The 20,563-nt window shown below is 43.8% G+C and overlaps 1 protein-coding gene across 1 annotated transcript; it reads right to left on the minus strand.

Annotated features, from left to right (window-relative positions):
* Nucleotides 1-11,259: 11,259 nt before the first annotated feature.
* On the minus strand, nt 11,260-17,418 carry gmeb1 (glucocorticoid modulatory element binding protein 1; the record flags this gene model as incomplete). The annotated part of the gene is made up of 9 exons (XM_079232211.1): nt 11,260-12,107; nt 13,247-13,384; nt 13,695-13,832; nt 13,952-14,077; nt 14,396-14,544; nt 15,266-15,369; nt 16,654-16,769; nt 16,885-16,937; nt 17,285-17,418. The coding sequence occupies 9 exons, from the start codon at nt 17,416-17,418 to the stop codon at nt 11,260-11,262; spliced, it is 1,806 nt and encodes a 601-aa protein (XP_079088337.1).
* Nucleotides 17,419-20,563: the final 3,145 nt, after the last annotated feature.

Genomic DNA, 20,563 nt, shown 5'->3' on the forward strand with positions numbered 1-20,563 from the left:
GATTTTGTTTGCATGAAATCTATTAATATAAGCACGGGTCAAGCTATTACATTTGAAAGGCGCGTTCATTTCAGTTCATTCCTGTTTAGTAGCATTCAGATGCTGAGAGTCACAGAGAAGAAAAAGAAAAAAGCACACACACACACACACACACACACACACACACACACACACACACACACACACAATGCAAAAGTTATGGATGTCAGAAGTAAAGTGCAATGACAGAAACAAAGACAGGCCTAAGTTTTGCAGCATCAGGGCACCATCAGCACCCGTCACAGTGGAATACTGATAGGGGACATGTCGCTTTGGCTTTGAGACTCGGCTGCCCCGGCCTCAGCTCTGCTCCAGCCGCCACCCGCCTCCTGCAGCAGCACCTGGGGGGCCACGGAGACTGGATAGGGAGGGGGGAGGGGGTCGAGGCGAAGGGCTGCGTCATGCATCTCAATGCAAACCAGGCGCGTCGGCCTGTCAGCCCAAAGAGCCGCCCCTCTTCCCCCAGCTTCCCCAGCCAGTTCAACACTCGTCAGCATTTATTTTCATAAGCCGAGGACCAGCGAGCTGTCAAACTCTGGGCGAGAGCAACACTCACATTTCCCCTTTTTGCGTGTACAACTCACAGGAAGTTCCTCTGAGTTTGTCATCTTTATTGTCTTGGCAAAGCTACACTGCCACACACACACACACACACACACACACACACACACACACACAGCTGTAAGCTTTGTAAACTTGAACATAAAAGGCTTCAAATGTCAGATGTTCACCTCAATCATCCGCAGACGGAGCATTAACAGCTTAAAAAGTATTATCCCCAAGGAGATGGCCGACTTTTACTCCTCTATCAGCCCTGGCTCATCTCAGCAGGAGGAGGAGAGGCCGTAGTCTCTCACCTGCCTCGCCACACTGGCTAGTTTCTTTATTTTCCCCCAGTTTATTTCCCCCCCTGTACTTCCATGAGTGTAATTGCGGTATGAGATGGTACTTTGAGCTGGGGCTGTTCTCATCAGCACTGAGCAATTACATATGCCCCTAGGGGTGCTGATAAAAACACACACTGAGAATGAACTCTGCAGTGCCAGGTGATGGCGGGGAGACTACAGCGGGCCCATATTAAACAGACGTGGGCCCCAGCACGGTGGAGGTGAATACAGATCACTCCCACCGAGAGCCCAGACAAACACCGGCGAGCAGACAGATCCCCGGTTCCAGACCAGGACTCTGAGCTTTGTCAGTCCGCTGACCTGTGAAAGGAAACCAGCCTCCATCTCCCTCGCCTCATTATAGCGGCCAGCCAGGTTGATCGAATAGCATAACTAAAAATATCAGTCCCTTGTGGTAGTGTGTGTGCGTGTGCATGTGTGGAGGGTATTGTTATATAACACCAAAGTATTCACATTTGGTTTTACCATTGGAAGTGCACTTTTCTTTTTTTTTATGTATGCCTACACAATCTTAAATAACTCAGCATTATCTGAATAGACTCGCCACAAAATTGGACCGCTACCTTTAAAAGGTTATAGTCTTTACAGTTTTCACCAACAGAACTAACATCATGGTTTATTTTCGTGCAAACTGCCTGGAGTCACAGACACGAAGTATACTCTTTGTGTTTCACGCTTGTTCGAAATATTGTTTGACAAAGAGAAGAAAGAAAAAAAAGGAACAAGACTGTTGAAAGTTTAACAACTAATTTAAACCATAATGCCCTTTTATACCAAGGGAATACTCAATTCTGATTGGCTGCAGGGTATCCATTAATTCTTGATAATGGAAACATAACAAATGAGTCTGTTCACCGTTCTAAATGAGTGCACTGGCTACATTACATGAAAGCAGATTGGAAATTTCAATATTGTTATTCTTTATATTTATATTGTTATATTGTCATCGATGGCACCGGGTCGGATTCCTCTCCAAATCAAATGAAATCATGCAGCTTCACCAGGAACTCCGACAGACTCCAGCGGGGCCTCCATCAGCGACCAGCTGCTATCCCATGGTTTTCCCATTGATTCCACCATTCCCAACACCCAAAGTTCCACCAAATTAAAGAGTGGAAAGAATTCTTCGACTGCAACCCCCATCTTTTGTGATCTGCGCCCGTGGTGCTCGAACATCGCACGTCACATCACATCACGTCGTTTCCACTTGAAACAGCACATCGTTTCACACCTCTCGCCTCCGTCAAAGGGTTGACATTGACACTCGCTTCCATCAGGCCTTGACGGATGCACCTGTCCTGCTGTCGACGTGACATGCGAGGACGTCTGGGAGTTTATAAAAACACGGAGATGAAGAGAAGATTATGAGGAAGAGAAACAGCTCTGGTGCTTATGAGTCTAGTACAAAAGCTGTTTGATGTCGCATGTGCAGTTGAAGATAACTGGGTTTTATGACATCAATTCGTGGAGAAGAAAAGGAGAGGCGTGGTATGCACTTATTCTCTCAGTGGGCTCCTGGAAGTCTTGAGATAAGAAACACATCACACCACTCATGTAGCTCGCTAACTAGAGCGAACATCGGCGTGCACAGACAAGTCAGATGGTCCACCATTTTGGTGAAGACGAAAATATCCACACCAGGAATGTAGACTTCATGGTGTGAATCCCCAAACCTTTCTTCTAGCGCCAATTTCCACTTCTCCAATGAAATGTCTCCAAAGGATCTACTTCATGGGAAAGCCACGGAACACTGTGCCGACGTGCATGTTTCCAAGACGGTGAACCCGACGGCGACTTTGGAGATTGCCTGACGTTTCTGGAAGCGTCCCCGTGGGGTTGACATTTGTAGTTTTTGAGTGATATGACTCCACAACCTTTAATTAGATTGCCATGATATTTGATGTATCATCCCCACAGGATTATTTGTAATAACTTTGATTATGCCGTATAACTTCTTCACACCTTCAATAGGTTAACACCTTAATTTCTTGTGCATGTATTTAAAGGTTAGCATTTATACTCGCTATAAGCTAAACTATTGACACTACTATTACTGTTTTGATTATTTACTATTATTTTTATTGATTATTATTGTTGATTTAAATGTCGCTTTGATTTATGTCCAAATAGCTGCGAAACTAAAGACCTTCCCATCAGCCTCAGCTGTACTTTGTGTTTTCTACTAATTCACAAATGTTAGCAAGCTAACGTGAAACTAAGATGGTGAATACCTGGATGGTACTAAACCACTAAAAAACCTGCTAAACCTACTCCTTTCTTCTCTATTCTGAACTAGTGGCTGTTTCAGTGCCCCACTTTTACCAACGTGAATCAATACAGTTTCTCTTCACGTTTTAGAAAACATATCAAATTGATTCGTTTTCTTTCTGTCATTTGAAAAGATGTACAGCTGTCTGTCTTGCACTCACGTTGTTCATGGTCAGACATGTGTGTGTTTTCATTCAACAGCCCTCCGAGAGTAAACGCTGCGAGTAATTTATGGACACGCTGTGCAAAAACCACGAGTACAAAAATACACACACGCTCACACAGGAATAGCAGCATTTACAGCTCCTCCAACTGCGGCGACCACGACGCGACTTCAGCGGTGTCCTCGGCTCTCTATCTGCTGTCTCCATCTTATCTGTCTTGACACTGCGGTGCACACACATTTGTCTTATTTAATTCTAAAATGGGAAGTCCCACTCTGCGGTTGATAACATTTTATCTCTTTCGTTTTAAGGAGAGAATAAGAGACAGACAAGCCTCAGCTCTTTACGACATCCTCATCCTCTCTCCTCATCAATTTGTTTCTCCACTTAGGCTTCCAACGATAGCGGCCATCAATTTATGAAAATGTTTGGCTCCTGGGACTCTCCTCACCTCTCCTCTCTCTGCTGGTCTCGCCCACTCAGTCCTTGAAATGTATATCCAGAATAACTGTCCATCACCACAACAGCACTCTGCCTCTTCATGTCCTTTGGCTCTTTCAACTCTTCTGGCTCCAATTACCCTGGTGTGCCAGGGCTTTATTTTAATTCATTTGAACCTGCCTGTTGTATTTGTAAGGGCTCGCGCTGAAGCTAACAAATGGCTGCATCGGTTCATTTTGGTGGGTGGAAAAAAAAAGCCACATTTCATCCTATAAATTTCAGTTCTCCACTTTGCTGATGTGAGAAACATCATTTAAACTGTCTAAATACTTCACAAAGATTAGCAACCAACACAATTTAATAGCAAAAGGACATTTAAAACATAATTTAAGGCCGCACACTTCATAATAAAGGATTTTAAGAAACGCTTATGACCTCAGTATCGTCGTGATGAATTCTCATCTCACAAAGAGGTTTTAATGTAAATGTATTCACTTCAGTGCCTCACAGGGTCATTGTCAAGCAGTATGAGAGGAATTCATGGGAGGACCAAGGAGGAGCATATAGTATCCGGTAGTGGGATGGGATAGAAATGACATAAAAAAGCAACAATGGTATGGCAGAGGGAAATGATTTATGGGGATGTGGAGCTGTGGCGGGTCTCCAGAAGAGAGGAGCTGGCTGGCTGTCTCGCGGGCGAGATAAGAGGAGGCAGATAGGATGTTTCCCTGACAGACAAGGTGACAATCCGGCCTCAGTGTGTGTAAACAACCACGCCACTATCTCTCCCCGCCCGACGACGGGGTTAACACCTCTGTCCGTCAGCCGGGCTCCCATCATCGCTCATGGGGCGCTCTCCTCCCCGTCCGCTTGTCAACATGCAGAAGGGAAAGTCGCACCTTCTGCTGCTGGCGAGCGCCAACATGGCTGGCAGAGAGAGGAGATGGGGGGGGGGGGGGGGGGGGGGGGGACAGGCTGCCAGAGTTTTATTAGTTCCCCTCACAGCCTCACTTGCCCAAAAATGAAGAAAAATAAAAAAAATTAAAAGGTCAACAATCCTCTTTGTCTGTAAACACAGCAGTCCTCAGTCAGAAATCCCCTCAAGCAAGACTGAGTGGAGCGTTTGGGATGATACAGTAGTTTGGATTAACATCCCGCCAACAGCTCAGCTGCTTGTGTCAGAAGCTTTGGTGTCAGACTGATGCTGCGGAGGCCCCGCTCAGAAGTACATGCACGGGCTTTAGATGAAATACATCTTTACTTTGGTCTTGTATGCTTCAGATTCAGTTATTATTATCCAATGCCCATATCTGTTATGTTGTTCATTCTGTACACATGACATCTGTTGCTTCTGTTCATCCGGGGAGAGGGATCCTCCTCTGTTGCTCTCCCGAAGGTTTCTTCCTTTTTTCCAGTTTTTTGGGGGAGTTTTTCCTGATCCAATGTGAGGTCCCTTGGAAAGGGATGTCGTATGTGTACAGATTAAAAAGCGTAACCTTTGAAGACGAGAAATGTGACGAAATGTTTTTAACATTTTTCGTCAGCGGATAAAAGGGAACAAATACTGAATTCCAGAGCAACAAACACCAGATGAGGACGTGTTAAAGGTCTAAAATTCCTCCAGCGTATCCCCACGACGCAGCCTGTTCCATGCCTCAAAATGCTTGAAAATTAATAACAGAAATGAGGCTAAAAGATATTTAGTTTCTGTCAACACGAACTAACCAAAATCAAATGAGCAATAATTTGACGAAAACAAAAAAAATTATTTTCGGCCAAAGACTAAAATGAAAATCAAAGTCAAGTGCCAAGATAAACATGCGGCATTGTTCCAGGGTTTTGTTTTTGTTGTTTTTTTTCATTTGTTCGAGATAATGTGGAATATATTACAAGTCACCCCGTGGGGATGATATAGCAAATATCATGGAGATCCAATTAAAGGTTGTGGAGACGTATCACTCAAAACTACAAATGTCAACCCCACGGGGACGCGGAGAGAAAAGTCAGGCAATCTCCAAAGCCGGTGTAGGATTCATCGTCTTGGAATTTGACTTGTTTGAGATGGGAAAGATATCCCCGTGTCCGCGTCTGTCTTCGCTTTGGTGACATCGGCATGTTCCTCAACCGCAGAAAGGATTTTTGATGAGTTCACATCACAGCGGATACAAATACCAAAACACCCAAGTAGTAATTAACCAGAATTAACCTTTACCATTTGCATTAAGATCCACGGCTGATACGTCTCTGAGAATATAATGCAGTCTATCTTTGAACTGTGAGGTGGAAGAAACATTTCACCCTCTTAGTGTTCTAAGCCATAAGCTTAGAACACTAACATTACATAGTAACACCATCACTAACGTTGGGTATATTTTACCCGATATAATGTACCTGATAAAATATACTTCTCAGCAAAATATGTTAAAATACAACAATACAAGGCAAATGTAAGTACTTTTATTTTCTTTTACCCGAGAACTTCTCATTAAATGAAACCCTAAAACATTATAATTAGGCAATCGTCAATGAAACATGATTAAAAATATAAATAACGGAGCTATGAACTTGTTCTTTGGTCCACCCAGTCCTGGGACATGTGAGCCGTGTCCTGTGAAGGAAAAGTCTCCCTTCAAGGGTAATATCCATTTGAAAAAAATGTAACGTCGGGTATATTTTACCCGAACACGTGCCTGTTGAAAAAACTGGGATTGGAGCAGAGAGACGGCAGTGAGCAGCATGAAGCTACACGAGGACTCACGCAACTCAGACAAAAGCGACACAATGAAAATACCGTAACCACAATCGCACGGGTAAAAATCACCCGACGTTAGTGTTGTCTTGTTTTTTCACTGAAAATCGGGCAAAGGTGTTTCCTCTTCAAGTCCCTCTGACACCTGGCTCACCCGGCCCGACAGCTGCACCCAGCAACCACAATAGGCAGTGAGGAATTGCCATCTATATTTTTACCTGGAAATGGTGTAATGTTACATCAGTTCACTGTATACTACCGGGAGTACAAGATGAAGTGAAGATGGCCTCTGAAACCAATTGGCAGCCGCTCCAGCCATCACTGCTGCTCTATAATTGGTACTTAAGACTAATAAGAGAGGTTTAAATCACGCTTAGTTGAGCTTTAAAGAGCTACTCTTTCACTAAAATGGGCCTGCAGGTTACAATCCACGGGTGTTTATATGGTTTGAATTACAGCTGCAACTAATCACTATTATCAATCTTTATTTGAAGGTAATTTTTCATCTCACGAGTTGTTTCATCTCTAAAATGTTAGAGCGAGCTCCTAAAGTGGGCGTGACGGCTTCCGATTGCTTGTTTTAGCTGATCAACAGTGCAAAATCCAATTTGCATCAACATTAGCATCGTCATGGTGAGCATGTTAGCATTACAGAGCCCCGAGTCGGGCTGCCGGCACACTTTCTCACGCTAAATTAATGTAATCATATGAATGTTTCCAGACTTTACAAGTGTTATAAGACCGAATGGATCAAAGAGTCATTTTGAGGGAGTTTTGGTGCTCCGAAAGTTATATGCAAGCTCTGTTTGCTAATACGTTATTAATTGATTATGTCTTTCTTTCTTTTTCTCATCTTGTTCTGCTGCCCCCAAGTGGCCAAAAAAATAAATGAATGCAGCTTTACATAAATAACCGATTTGTTTTCTTTCTCTCTTAGTTGATTAATTGACTACCCTAAAAGTCGGGTTACAAGCCGCTCCTACCTCCGGTCAGTGTCCCCGCTGTAGCAAGGTAGGAGCAGCGCAAGGTAGGAGCAGCACTAGCTAGCGCTGCTGCTGCTAGCGCTGCTGCTGCTAGCTCCCCGCTGCTGCAGGCCGCTGCTGGTCACCTCTGCCCAAGTCGGGTGTCGAGCCTTCTGTGGTTGTCGGGGACTTTCGAAGACTTCCGCCCTGAACCAAGTCTTTGGTCTTTTTATTTTTTTAGGACTGGTTACCATCCGCAAATTCAAAAGCTATGAATATCATCAACTTAAAAAGATATTAGTATTGAAGAGTCACTTTTTATTAAAAAGTTGTACCTATGTTCAAACATATTCAAAAAAAATATGTAAATTTCAAACCAACAATATACAAAAATGACCTGCTCCAATTCAAAATTGGGCAAAACAGCAGACAAATGATATGGTTAGTCACCTTGAATTACATAGTTCACCGTGATTAAATACCGAGAACATCAACGTTTCCTCTGCATGTGCCGCTGTCCAAACAGGATGGTGGTGAAGAGGTTCAGCCTCGTTTGATTTGATCTGGACCGAGCGTGACATTGACGCACGGCACAAGAGACGAGCAAATGACAGCCGAGCGGGACCGAAGGAAAACAATGTTTTTGCCTGGCAACACTCGTCTCTAGCGGCTCGTCTTGGCGTAATCAGGGCCAGAGTCTCCAACCAAAGCTAACAAGAGAGTGACGTCAATTGTGCCATTTTGTGACTGCCTACTCCAAACACATAGTGCAGCTGTGTGACACCACAAGGGGAAATACATAGATTACATACTGACACAGTGGGACACACAGGCTTAAAGGAGGCCAAGGCTCACGGATGTGAGTTGCGTTCGAGTTCATCCTGAACAAATGTCATCTTAGTTTGAAATTGATGAAACTTGAAAAAGGGTGACGGCCCGAGCAGGTAATGCCCTCATAATGATGCGCTTAACAATCCCAGCTCATTAACAGGCTAGCTTACAGTCATCATGTATGGAATGAGTAAGCAGCCTTATGCAAAGGATTAAAGACCGCCATTTAAAAACACTGCTGAAAACACTTACTTATCTCCGCGTCTGTCACTTAATTTATATGTCAAGCGTATGGTTTTTAATCCGCTGGAGTATGATGGCAGAAGTTGTTTACGAGCCCGTTTTTCCCTTGCGATGCTAAAGATAGAGTTCCAAGCAGTCCTTCGTCGTGAAAGATACACTGACAAGATGTCACGCTTGTGTCTCTATTCTCAGCTCAACCTGCCATATCCAAGGCGATACTGGCCGCATGTCAGCCCTGTTGGCCCCTCTTTTCACAGCTTTTTCAAACCCCCAGGAGCCTTTGAGACGATTCCGACATGGAGCAAAAATGGTTCTGCCACCCCTGTTTTCTTTGTCCTGTGCACAACATGTGGGGGAAACCAACCCACAGCCTATGGCTCACCTCTGTAATTTACTCGTAGAGCACATCCCAGCCACACAATGACCCCCGCGGTTCAGTTTCTCCACCTCTTAGCCCTCACCTGGCCCCCAGCGGCTTCCCATTCAGCTGCTGATGTGAGGATGTTTTCCTTTTGTGCTCAACCCACCTACAATCAGTTCATCTAGGTGTCCATTTCAGCCCTCTGGTTTATGTATGTGGCTGTTTTTGTGCTTGTATAACCAAAATCCTCTCGCCTTTCCCTCCCATACAGCCTGTCTGGGCGCATTAGGGGCTACACGGAGAGGGGAATGTAATAACCAGCAGGCCCTGGTGCCCCGTCAGCACGGCTCAGCCTCCAGAAAGGCCTGTCCATCACGGACAGCACCCATGACGTTGCAGATTACGCTGTATACTGCAATAAGCCTGACACATGGAGAAGTCAGAGATTACAGCGGCAGAGCAGTTCCACCATCTATCCACGCAGCCGTAACCCTCGTCTCCAGTCTCAGCCCGTGGTGGCGTGAGCACACAGCGCTCTCTGGTGGTGAAACACTGACACAACTACTCACTTTTTCCTTTCTGTTTTAATCTGGTATTAAAACACATTACAAAGTCAGTTCGCAAATACCCTCATTTGTTAAATTAAATTATTGGAAATGGACAAGTCTCAAACAGGTTTTTGTTGATGTGAGCATAAATTAATCCATGTTTGCACCTTAAACCGAGCGGCTCATATGTCTTCAGTCTGGAAACTAATAAATATGACACTACTTTACAAGTGTAAAATACAGGCATACCAAGTTTGACATTAAGTATATATATATATGTGTTTTATATATTGACTTAAACAATCAGCCCAGCAGCTCACACTATCTATCATACTGAGATAAAGCCATAGATGATCACAATAAAAGAAAAAAAATCCAATAAAATAATCCACATTATATGGAGTTTATGAATGAAATCAGGCAGTAAGAAACCACTGAGAGAATAAGTGCATAAGCGATGCCATTCCAGTGAGAGGAGTTCAGTCGGTTACCATTTAACTATATGCAGATACAAAAAAAATACAAAAAAAACACAAATTCTAAAGAAATGAATGGAGAGCGGGCATTGTTGCAAACGTCCTCCTGTAGCCCTAAAAGGACGCCACGCAGTGCAAAAACAATACAGCTTGGATGCGACATTACAACACAACAGTGCAATTCATCCCAGCCTCGAAGTGACGGCAACACTGTTACTGGTAGTGAGTCCGATCAACGGCGGAGGGCCCCGCTGCCACCGAGTCGGTGCAAGACGACTTGAACCGACAAATAAAATCGTCAGCGGCCATCGAAAGCCCCGGATGTGGACTTCACGGTTGCAGTGCATTTCTCTTGTCTTCAGGTTGTTCGGGGAGGCTTGAAGGATAATTCCAGATCATTACAACTCAGGTATTTTCATTGACGTTTTGGGCCATTGTTTCTGTTCGGTTTTGAGGTCATTGTACTGACCAAGGTCATTGATGAGATGTGGGAACACAGCGCCATCTCTTAAATTAAGTCAGCCGGGGCGAGAAACACAAGCAAGATCAGACATGTTGTAAACAGTTTACGCAGAGTGACTTAAACAGGGCCTCCCAATGTTTTTGGGGGCTTTTTATATATATATTGACAACCAACGTGAGACCAAAATTTAGGTTAGACATCAGGCCGAGAAAACTGTACACCTCTTTAAGCTCTCAATGATTGTTTTTTGTGTGTTTATTTTATGTTAGCTAGTTGGTAGACTAGCTACTAGACTAAAACAGTTATATGAGCACAACACCCACAAATCAAATAAGGTTTGGCTAACCTGGAGATTTGTTAAAAACCTGTTCTCGTGTTTGCTCCGCCTCTCTTCCGTTTAGAAATACTGACACATTCCCACATATGGAACTTGGCTAGTACAACATTATTCTTACAGTTAGATATTACAGCCAAAATTACAAATATTTGACCCGAGTTGTAAGAAACCAGAATCATACTTTCATATCAAACAGAAGCATACAGTATGTTCTTTGTTGTGAGGCCTCTTTGTTTCAATAAAACAAGTTGAGAGGCGCATGAACACACGCGCACACGCACACACACACACACACACACACACACACACACACACACACAAAATAAGGAAAAATGGCTACCCCTAGAGCTTGGTTTTAGGCCAAGGCAAATTGTGGATTTGGAAATTCTGTGTATTTACAGATTCACAACTCTGTGATAGCTCAGTGAGAGTCCATACCTGTTCTGCTGGATAAAATAGGAGGTGTGTCTCATTGGACCTTGTTTTCTTCCTGAGTGTTTTCTTCTATCACCACTATCTGTACACCTGACAACTGTCCACTGGCGTCCAGCTGCAGCCCCTGAACCCCCTCAGTCTGCGCCTCCTGCATTTGGCACTGCGTCTCCTCCCCCCCCGCACCCACCGTCACCTCCATCTCGCTCTGGACCATCAGGGTGTCCCCGTCTCCGCCCGACTCCCCGGTCAGCTGCAGCTCCATCACCCCAACCGCCTGCTCCATCGGAGCCGGGTTGATCTCGATGACCGTGTGCTCCTGGCCGGCCTCCACCTCCTGCATCACCTCCTGCTGCACCAGCATGGTGCCGTCCACCACGTGCCCTTCTAAGGGCACCATCTCTGAGCCGCCGGCCTGCTGGCTCAGGTGCAGCAGCTCTACGGGGCTAACCATCGCGCCCAACTGGCTGGAGTCTTGCATGGTGGTGCCCACCAGCGTGAGGCCCGAGGACGGGTGCAAGGTGATGGTGTCCGCCTTTCCGTCTCCGGTCACCATGTAGCGGGTGAAGAGCTGCGAGCCGGCGGGCAGCAGGGTGACCGTGTTGGACGACTGGCCCAGGGAGCCGATGGGCAGGCCCGCCATGGTGAACGGCTGACCCACGGAGGACAGCGAGATGGGGGAGAGAACGGTGAACTGCTGGGGCTGCATGACAGCCTGTTGATTGATGGGGGAGGTCAGGAGGGTCGTCGTGGAGGCGGGCCTCTGGAGACGAGGTCGTTTGGTCTGGCGCTTGGTGGGAGTTTTGTTTTTGGCAGGCTGCGGGCAGGAAAAGAGAGCTCGCACCTGCTGCTGCTTCCTCTGTTCTTCCAACTGCACCTCCAGGTCTACACAGAGCACAGAAGAAAAAGTTATTTTCTTTTTTCTATAAAATGTTGTTCTGCACGTGCTAATATTGATAATCAATATCAACATTTATTAGAGATGGTGGGCAAGCTCAAGCTAGCAAATGTCAAGTCCAATTTCAAAACATACACAACATTGACTCAATTAAAATCTTTCCTTTTTCAATATCTCGTGCACCTTTGTGTCTGTCCACGGCTAATCTTGCATTCTGCTCTTGAGTTCTGCATCTCAACAGTTTTACTGTTTTAAGATTCATTTCAGGCCATTTGACTTGTTAATCAAATAACCAGGTGGTGCTGGAGACACCTGCTGTACCAGGAACTACAACAGAGGCGGTTATGAGTACTTTTGAGTATATTTATGTCATATGTGGATAGATATTTTGACTGCGGGAGCATCGCAACTGTGCAAGAGGCAGTCGCAAAACTTTACAGATGTAAGTTGCAAAAATAAAGGCAGAGTTCGAAGATCCGAGGAAGGACGCTGGAAATAGGGGGTTAGGAAGTAGGAAATGGGCCGACAGTCCTTCCCACTTTACGGCCATGGCTCGATTCGGCGTTGCGGCCGGTGTGATACCAATGCAAGATGGTCTCTAGTTTGTAATGCAGTTGTTAATCTTTTGTACTGATGATTCTACAATCCAAGGCAATAAAAGGGATTTTTCTTCGAGAACAAGCATTCTGAAATATTCAATATCGTATATATTGTACTTCAATTATTTTTTTCAATTGTGTTTTTGTTAAAAAAAAAATTTGAAAAAAGTGAACATACACATCGGCCAAACGACAGACGACTGACTGAAGAACACGCATACCAAGAGAATCAGGGACTGCGTTTACGTGCACAGCAATAATCTGATATTATTCTGGACATGACAATACTTCAAATTTGATTTGGGTCATGTAAACATCATATTCCATATGGATGTATGAGGCCTTATTCAGAATGGAGCACTTTTCGATTAAGACATGTGGGATATGGCGTTCTTATTCTGGTTTCCGGAGCATTCTTCGGACATATTTAAAGTGCATCCGGAATAATGTGCATCTTAAATTACAACCTGAAACATGGTCAATGTGGCAGCTGCAGAAGAGGAACCATGTTTTTGTTCTGTACTCACTGGTGAGCGTGCTGAGGACTTGCTCCTGGCTGGGATCCGTCTGGTGCCTCCTCTTCTCCAGCGTGTTCTTGACCGAGTCGAGCAAGCCGAACACTTGGGCGAGGTTACTCAGCACGGCCACCTCTACCAGACAGGAATCTGGGATCAGTGCGGCAATTAATCAAAGGGTCACTCGGTCAGTTAGAAAGGAGGAACACATTCAGCTCTTGTAAAACAAATGAATCATTCAGTACTCAGTCAGAATTGTTAGACAAAAAAACAACAGTCGCCCTTCTAAAAGCTTTCTGATGTTTTTTTTTATCCATCCGCTTCCAACTGCAGCTTAATCTGCTCCTTCTTTCCATCCGTTTCTCGTTCATGCACCTTTGAGCGAGCCTCAAGTCCTGCTTATTTTTTGTTTTGGAGGATGCTGTCCCAGCAGCCAGTACACATTAGCGCTGTTCCCTACCTGTGTCCTGTAGGCCAGCGGGCTCCCTGCGCTGCTGCACGCCGTTCAGCAGCTCCACCAGCTCCGTGCTGATGTTGGTCACCACTTCACCCAGCAAGCCCACATCCGCGATGCCCTTCCAGAAGTTCAGCGTGTCCTCTGTGGATCAACAGACAACACACACGCAAGTCTCAGTCCCGGGCGTGCCTTGCGTTTGATGTCCAACTGGAGTTGTCGTTATCGTGAAGTGAATTGTGTGGATGTGTGCTCTTTGTGACCTGATATCTCATTCGATTCCTTCTTCTCTGCCGCCTCCAGCGAGCTTGAAATCCAGTCAATCTTCCCGCTCAGAACCTCTGCTCTGTCCTCGCCCACTGTCCCGCCGTTACCCAGGACCACCTGAGCTGCAATTTACACAAAATAGCGCGGAGAAATTTCAGGAAAAGGTCGTAGTTGTGCAGGTAGAGTGCAGCATGTCATAATGTCCCAGAATCAGCTAATGCTTGCGTGACAAAGTCAAGTAAAAGCGTAAAACAGCAAAAATATAAATTGCACAGGGGTACACATTTTCCTTATAAGTTTGTTCCTGTTTTACCAAGAAGAATCACAAGATGCCTCATCATTTAGGACTTAATTGCAGTCTAAATCTGCCTAAGAAATAAACGTTATTGTTATTTACTCATAATATAACTGATTAAGCCATGACCTGGGTGTGTTCTCACCTTGAGAGGATGTGGGCGTGGTCAGTCCAGAGCCGTCAGGAGGGAACCGCGTGTTGTTGATTAGAAGATCAAACTTGGTGCTGCGACACGTGTTGGTGCACAGTGTGCTGTGCTGGTAGAAGTCGAGCTGACCTGAATCCATCATTTTTCTGGAGAGCAGAATCCATGAAGGGTTTCAAACAGTTAGTAAAATGGAAGAGGAAAACAAACGCATTAGCAAACAGTCACCGATGTCCAAATCCAACAGACACAGAGCAACATTATCATATATTTAAAGTAGGGATGCACCGATGCCAATACCGGATCGGGTTAGACTGATAATGACTCAAACAGCTGGATCATGTATGCAAAACAATGTAGAATCTATTCAATCAGGTCTATGTTTATTTTTATATATATATATATATATACATACATACATACATACATACATACATACATAGAAGACTGGGATTTGAATTACTGTTTTTAAGTTTTGACCAATTTGTTAGACCAGGTTAGCTGTAATATCTGTTAATCTAATATCACAGTGTCTTTAATAGCTTCATTTCCATTTGTAGAATATTCTGGTTCATAAAGTATGCAGTAAGTGCGCAATCCCAAATACCATTTTTCAGTCATCAGTCAAAGAGTAATGGAAGGTTTATTCAAAAGCCAAGGTGATTATTTTCATTTAATTTACAGCTCAGAAGTGATGTACTGACATCGGGGTAAGTCACACGGAAAATAGTCATCGTTTTGTAACTTCTGTAAGGGTTTGCAGGCTGTAATAAATTATACTTGTGTGTAGTGTGCAACCAACCAGAACACACCAATAAGAATATAAAAATATGGATTGCTGTTCACTGATCCAAATATAAGTGCCCTCACCTTAGCATGACTCCACCCATCCTGATGGCTCTCTTCCAGTCCTTCAGAGTAGCTTTTCCAGAAATGTGCACAAACTGCTTTGGGCTGATCAGCTGGTCTTCATACTAGAGGAGAGAGAAATACGAAAACCATATTGATGTGCAGCGCAGAGGATAAAACACCAGAAAAAAATCAACGCAAAATATTTCTTTGCTGATGCTGGATTTTACATGAAGAACAAAATCAATGCGCATACTATTGGTATTTTAAATACCAGCATGCTGCATAAAATAAAATAAATCTAAAACTAAACCTCCTATGCTGATGGTTTGTTATGTGTAGAACTGTGCATTACATAATGATGACAGATGATGAAGTGAATCTATCACTGTGAATACTACATGCTACCGCTGTAAAATATATTCTACATAATAATGTTGACAGTTGGGATACAGGTATAATGTTCGTTACTATTTTGTGTCAACAGGAAATACAACAAGGCATGCGGCAAAATACAAACTTTTCACTTTCGTTTTCTTGGTTGTTGCCCCGATTTGCAGCAAAACTTTTTGGTCCACATGTTGCGGTTATAAATGCGACATATCATTGAATTGAATTGTGGGTAACTCATAATGTACTGTTGGTACTCACAGCGCAAGTGAAACTGGGACCAGGATTAACTTTATTTAAGCTGTGCAAACTGTTGGCCTTCGTTTGATTTAGTTCTCAGCTTTTTACAATCTAATGTAGTTTTCTTTACAATGCTGACAGCAGCCTACATGACTTCTTACCACTGCTACGTATTTCTTCTGTGAGCCTTGGGTGCTTAATGTCATTTAGTTCAGAGCTGCTCATTACAGGTTCAGCTTGACTATGCTTGACAATAGCAAGCACCTGTTTCGTTAAAATCATTCATAACACTATGTTTGAAAAGATTAGGCAGAAAATCTGAAAACAAAAGTACATTTAAAACAAGCTGTAAGCATTAAAAGTGAACATTTACATAATACATCATATTTAATTGTTTAGGATATCCAACTCAATCAACCATTGGAGGCATATGCACCTATAATTGTGATCGGCATTATGCTATTTGAAGCTTACGCGTTGAAAGAGAGAAGAAATAGGAAGTTCAACGTAGCTATTTTGGACGATAGATGTAGTACATGTTTATCTACTGCTGTGTGTCTGGCTATTACATGACCTAGTTGCCTTTTAGCTACGGATGGAGAGTAATGTTTGGTGACACTATCATTTGTTACAGTCTTCTTCATCATCCGTGTTTTAACTTTAGAGCCCATTGTGACCCATTTCCACTCAAATATAAAAGCATATGGATCATCTTTTAAAGACCAACGATGAAACCCTGCTGCAGTTGCAGACTTTATAAAAAATAAATGAACACCCACCTTCACACATTTCACATTGATTCCGGGGCATACGAACTTCTTCACCAGCAACAGGGCTTTACTGTCGCCACATGTTATGGGACAGCCAATTTCAACGTTGTCTCCATCAGCTTGTTCTAGAAGAATGAGAAGACACACGCAGAGTTTGAACCCGAGGAGGCTGGTGGGAAGCGAGCTTTTTGTAATGCGATGTGCAAAACGTGTCCGAATATTATTCTGTGAATAAATTACCTGGATGTGCTTCAACGGTCATGACGGCTGCGTCTGTTTCAGCAGATTCCTCCCTGTAGAGGAAAGAGTTTGCATTTTCACATTTCTTTCTCTGTAATATAGAAGAAAACTGCCTGTCTATATATAAATATCTACTTTAAGCAAGTGTGTATGTTATGTGTATTCATGCAAACATCCAAATACCCCAGATGCAACAACAACTTTGGTTGCAAATGCAACCCATACGGTAAAGTTCCTATTGCTACAGGCGTCCCCCTCAACCCATGTCTTGCCCTCTCATTGGCTGTCCCTGACAGACTTCCTGACAGATGCAGATGTTTATGAGTCGGTGACGCACTGACGCTGCAGCTGCAGCTGCGCTTGTTGAGTTTGTACGGTCACACCTGGCTTCGGTACATACCCAGTGGTGATTGGCTGGAGCTGGAGGATGACCTGAGTCTTATTAGGGTCATCGGGGTCTCCTTCGCCTTCGCCTTCGCCCTTCACCATCACCACCTCCGCCATGGACACCGTGACCTCGTCGGTGGTCGCCATCACACTCAGAGTAGATTACGGATGGGGGGCTGCTTTCATACGACAGCTATCCAGGAGTTTGTTCATCTGAAATAAAGGATGCATGTATTTCAAATATAAACATAGTTGCACCGTGACATGGCTGGATATCAGAACCAAAAATATTATTTTAATAGCTTTGCATTTAGAACCCAAGTGCACTACGTGTGCATATATGCATGTTACATAGTTTAAATAAAACCCAGTACAGCATTCTGTAAGAGGGGGGGAGGATGAAGAAAACCAGAAACCAATCTTAATTTAGAAATACGTCATTTAAATGCTAATGTTATCTTGTCAGCTGAGAAACAGTGACAACAACTTGATCAATACGTAAACAACACAAATATTTAATTAATCAATATCCCCTAGTATAACGTTATATCCTCTAATTTCTACAAAACACTGAGCCATTGGTTTAAAAAAACATTTCGTATTTTAGAAATGGTACGACCGACCCAACATTTCTTTAGTGTGTGTGAACTAACGCGAGCAAAACAAACTTACATTAAATTATTTATTTTTCGTAGTGTGCACATAATCAACAATAATCAGAATACCATATAGACTGCTGCATTATCATAACCCGAGTAACGTTAACCATGTATGCAAATTGCCAACAGTCACAATTTTTATTTCATTTATTATTTTTTTAAGCGGTCAGATTTCTGAGCAAGATGTAACGGTATCGGTGAACGTGGGGTTTCGCCTCGCGCATTAGTGGACAGAACCCGCGGTTTTGCGTGTTTCAGGGAGACGCTAACTAACTGCGGGGGACAGTGGGCGGTCACACTTGAGCTCATTTCACCCGTTTCGTTGCGGATAAAAAAAAGACTTATATCTCCCAAAGTTAAACCATATCACGGCCGCCGTTGGGCAGCTAACTGCTTCTTTTTTTGGGGTAGTAGAAATCCACACAACGAGTCAGACTCGGCTCGGCGGTGGCCATTGTGGCTCAAAGCAAGGGCGTAACTTCATATGTGGCAACCCCGGAGAATAGTGTGAACTATACTGCCGGAGACGGGGGTAAAGCTTTGCATTTACAGTGTGACGGTTACGTGCCGCTTGTCTCTGAACCTTACGTCCCTTCGTAACTCTGCATTTTAACTCTCCGCTCCCCCTCAAAATGACGTCTCCCTGTGCGGCGGCACGTACGGCAAACAACGGCACGGCGGCGGCGTTGCCCCTCCATTCTGTTGCGAGCCCGGCCGGCAACGAGCCCCATCACGCGATACACCCGAAACCCCCGGCCCAAAACGACCGCCGGTGTCGTGGGATCGGGGGGCGATTCGCAGCCGAGTATATTTACAGTCACGTAGCAATAAAATAGCTCGTCCTTACCGTTTTATGGAGAGAAAACGCAGCCCTAGATTGAGGAGAGCTGGGGCGCATGCGCACTTCGCAGATGTAGCTTGACTTCCTGCAGAACAGCGCTCGCCTTGTTATCACGCTCCTGTAAAACCTGACAAAATCCACCTACAACTCATTACAGTGACTGAAATATCTCCGTTAAATGTAAGAGAGTGCAAAGTACTTCGTATTTAGCGACACTTTCTGTCTGTGTGTGTGTTGTTTACTAGGATGCATTTCTGCTTGTAGCCGAAGTAGTGTCGCGGTGAAGTATTGTCTGAAGCCTTCTAATAAACTGTTATATATTTTGGATACTTGAGCATATTCGGTGTTGTGGATTCGACGGTCATAAATGTGAATCATCACCCCAACGGATGGCGATGAGTAAATTAACATAAAGTTGTCAGTTTTGCACTCAAATAGTTGACAACATGCCGCAGCTCGGTGATCTCACGCATGCTTTAACAACATGAGAATCACCGAGCTTGTTGTAGTTTGAGGTATATTCTCGATTGCTAACATAGTTAGGGACTTCTTCCCTCTTTTATTATGTTGATCATGGTTTTTCTTTGAACACAAGAAGACGGGGCGCCAGGACAAGCGGTCACTAGCAGCCCCTGAGTTAAAAATTATGCTTCCGAAATCTCTTGATGGCGATTCCGCAGGAGGGGTGGTTATCCCCACCCCTCCTGTGCCAAACATAGCAGAAGCCCTTTTTAACGAGACCATTGAACATCCCACGTAGTCACCAGTGGCAACACGTCCCTCACTCAGAGGTTTGAGAGCTGGGCTGTTACATCCGTGTACAAGTGTTTTGGTGGGTTGCGCAATAGCCATGCACTAACGATATTATTATTTAAGATATATAGTCAATGGTGAATGATTGCCGGAATTGGAATTGTATGTTTTGATTGTTGAATGTGTAAGATTGGACATCGAAGAGCATGATGGGTAATATGGGCGGGGCTAAAGAAAACGGTTGGCAAAGCGCACTTCTAATTGGTGTTGCGTTCAGGTAATGTGGGGAAATCAACGAGCACCTAGAAACCCATGGAAATGTACTGTATATTGTGTGTTGACAGAGATTTGGTTCAAATTAAAGTTATTTTTTGGCTGCTCTTTCTCAATCAATCTTAATCCACATATCATTTAATGTAATAGAAAACAGATGTAGGGCTACAGACAGAATTTTAGAAATAATGCAGTTGTAGCTCACATCTGAATCTCCAGGGGTAATATCTGTAAACAAAATGTATCATATGAGGAGAGATTCCTTTATTATATTACCATTCCTATTTTGTTGTAAAATTTAATTGAATGTTGCGTCTAAAATAATGTCAGAGTTAGCCTTCAAAGTTGTCCTTGTGGAATGTGTTGTAACTACAACACAAAAGGAGTATATACTTACAACTATAAATATAAACTCCTTTTGTGTTGAGAAAAAGCCCTAATTCTGAAACACAACCCATAACACATGTGGAGACACACAGTAGCAAGGAATTAATGTTGCTAAAAAAAAAGAGTATAATCATGCCATTAATGTAACTCTTGTTTTGGATAAAAGGTGGCATGGTGGACTTGGTTTGGTCCCAGTAATAACATGGCAATATGTTACAATAGTGCATGGCTATTGCGCAACCCACCAAAACACTTGTACACGGATGTAACATCCCAGCTCTCAAACCTCTGAGTGAGGGACGTGTTGCCACTGGTGACTACATGGGATGTTCAATGATCTCATTAAAAAGGGCTTCTGCTATGTTTGGCACAGGAAGGG

Source organism: Taurulus bubalis (assembly GCF_910589615.1).
Source record: "Taurulus bubalis genome assembly, chromosome: 16".
NCBI classification, from domain to species: Eukaryota; Metazoa; Chordata; class Actinopteri; order Perciformes; family Cottidae; genus Taurulus; species Taurulus bubalis.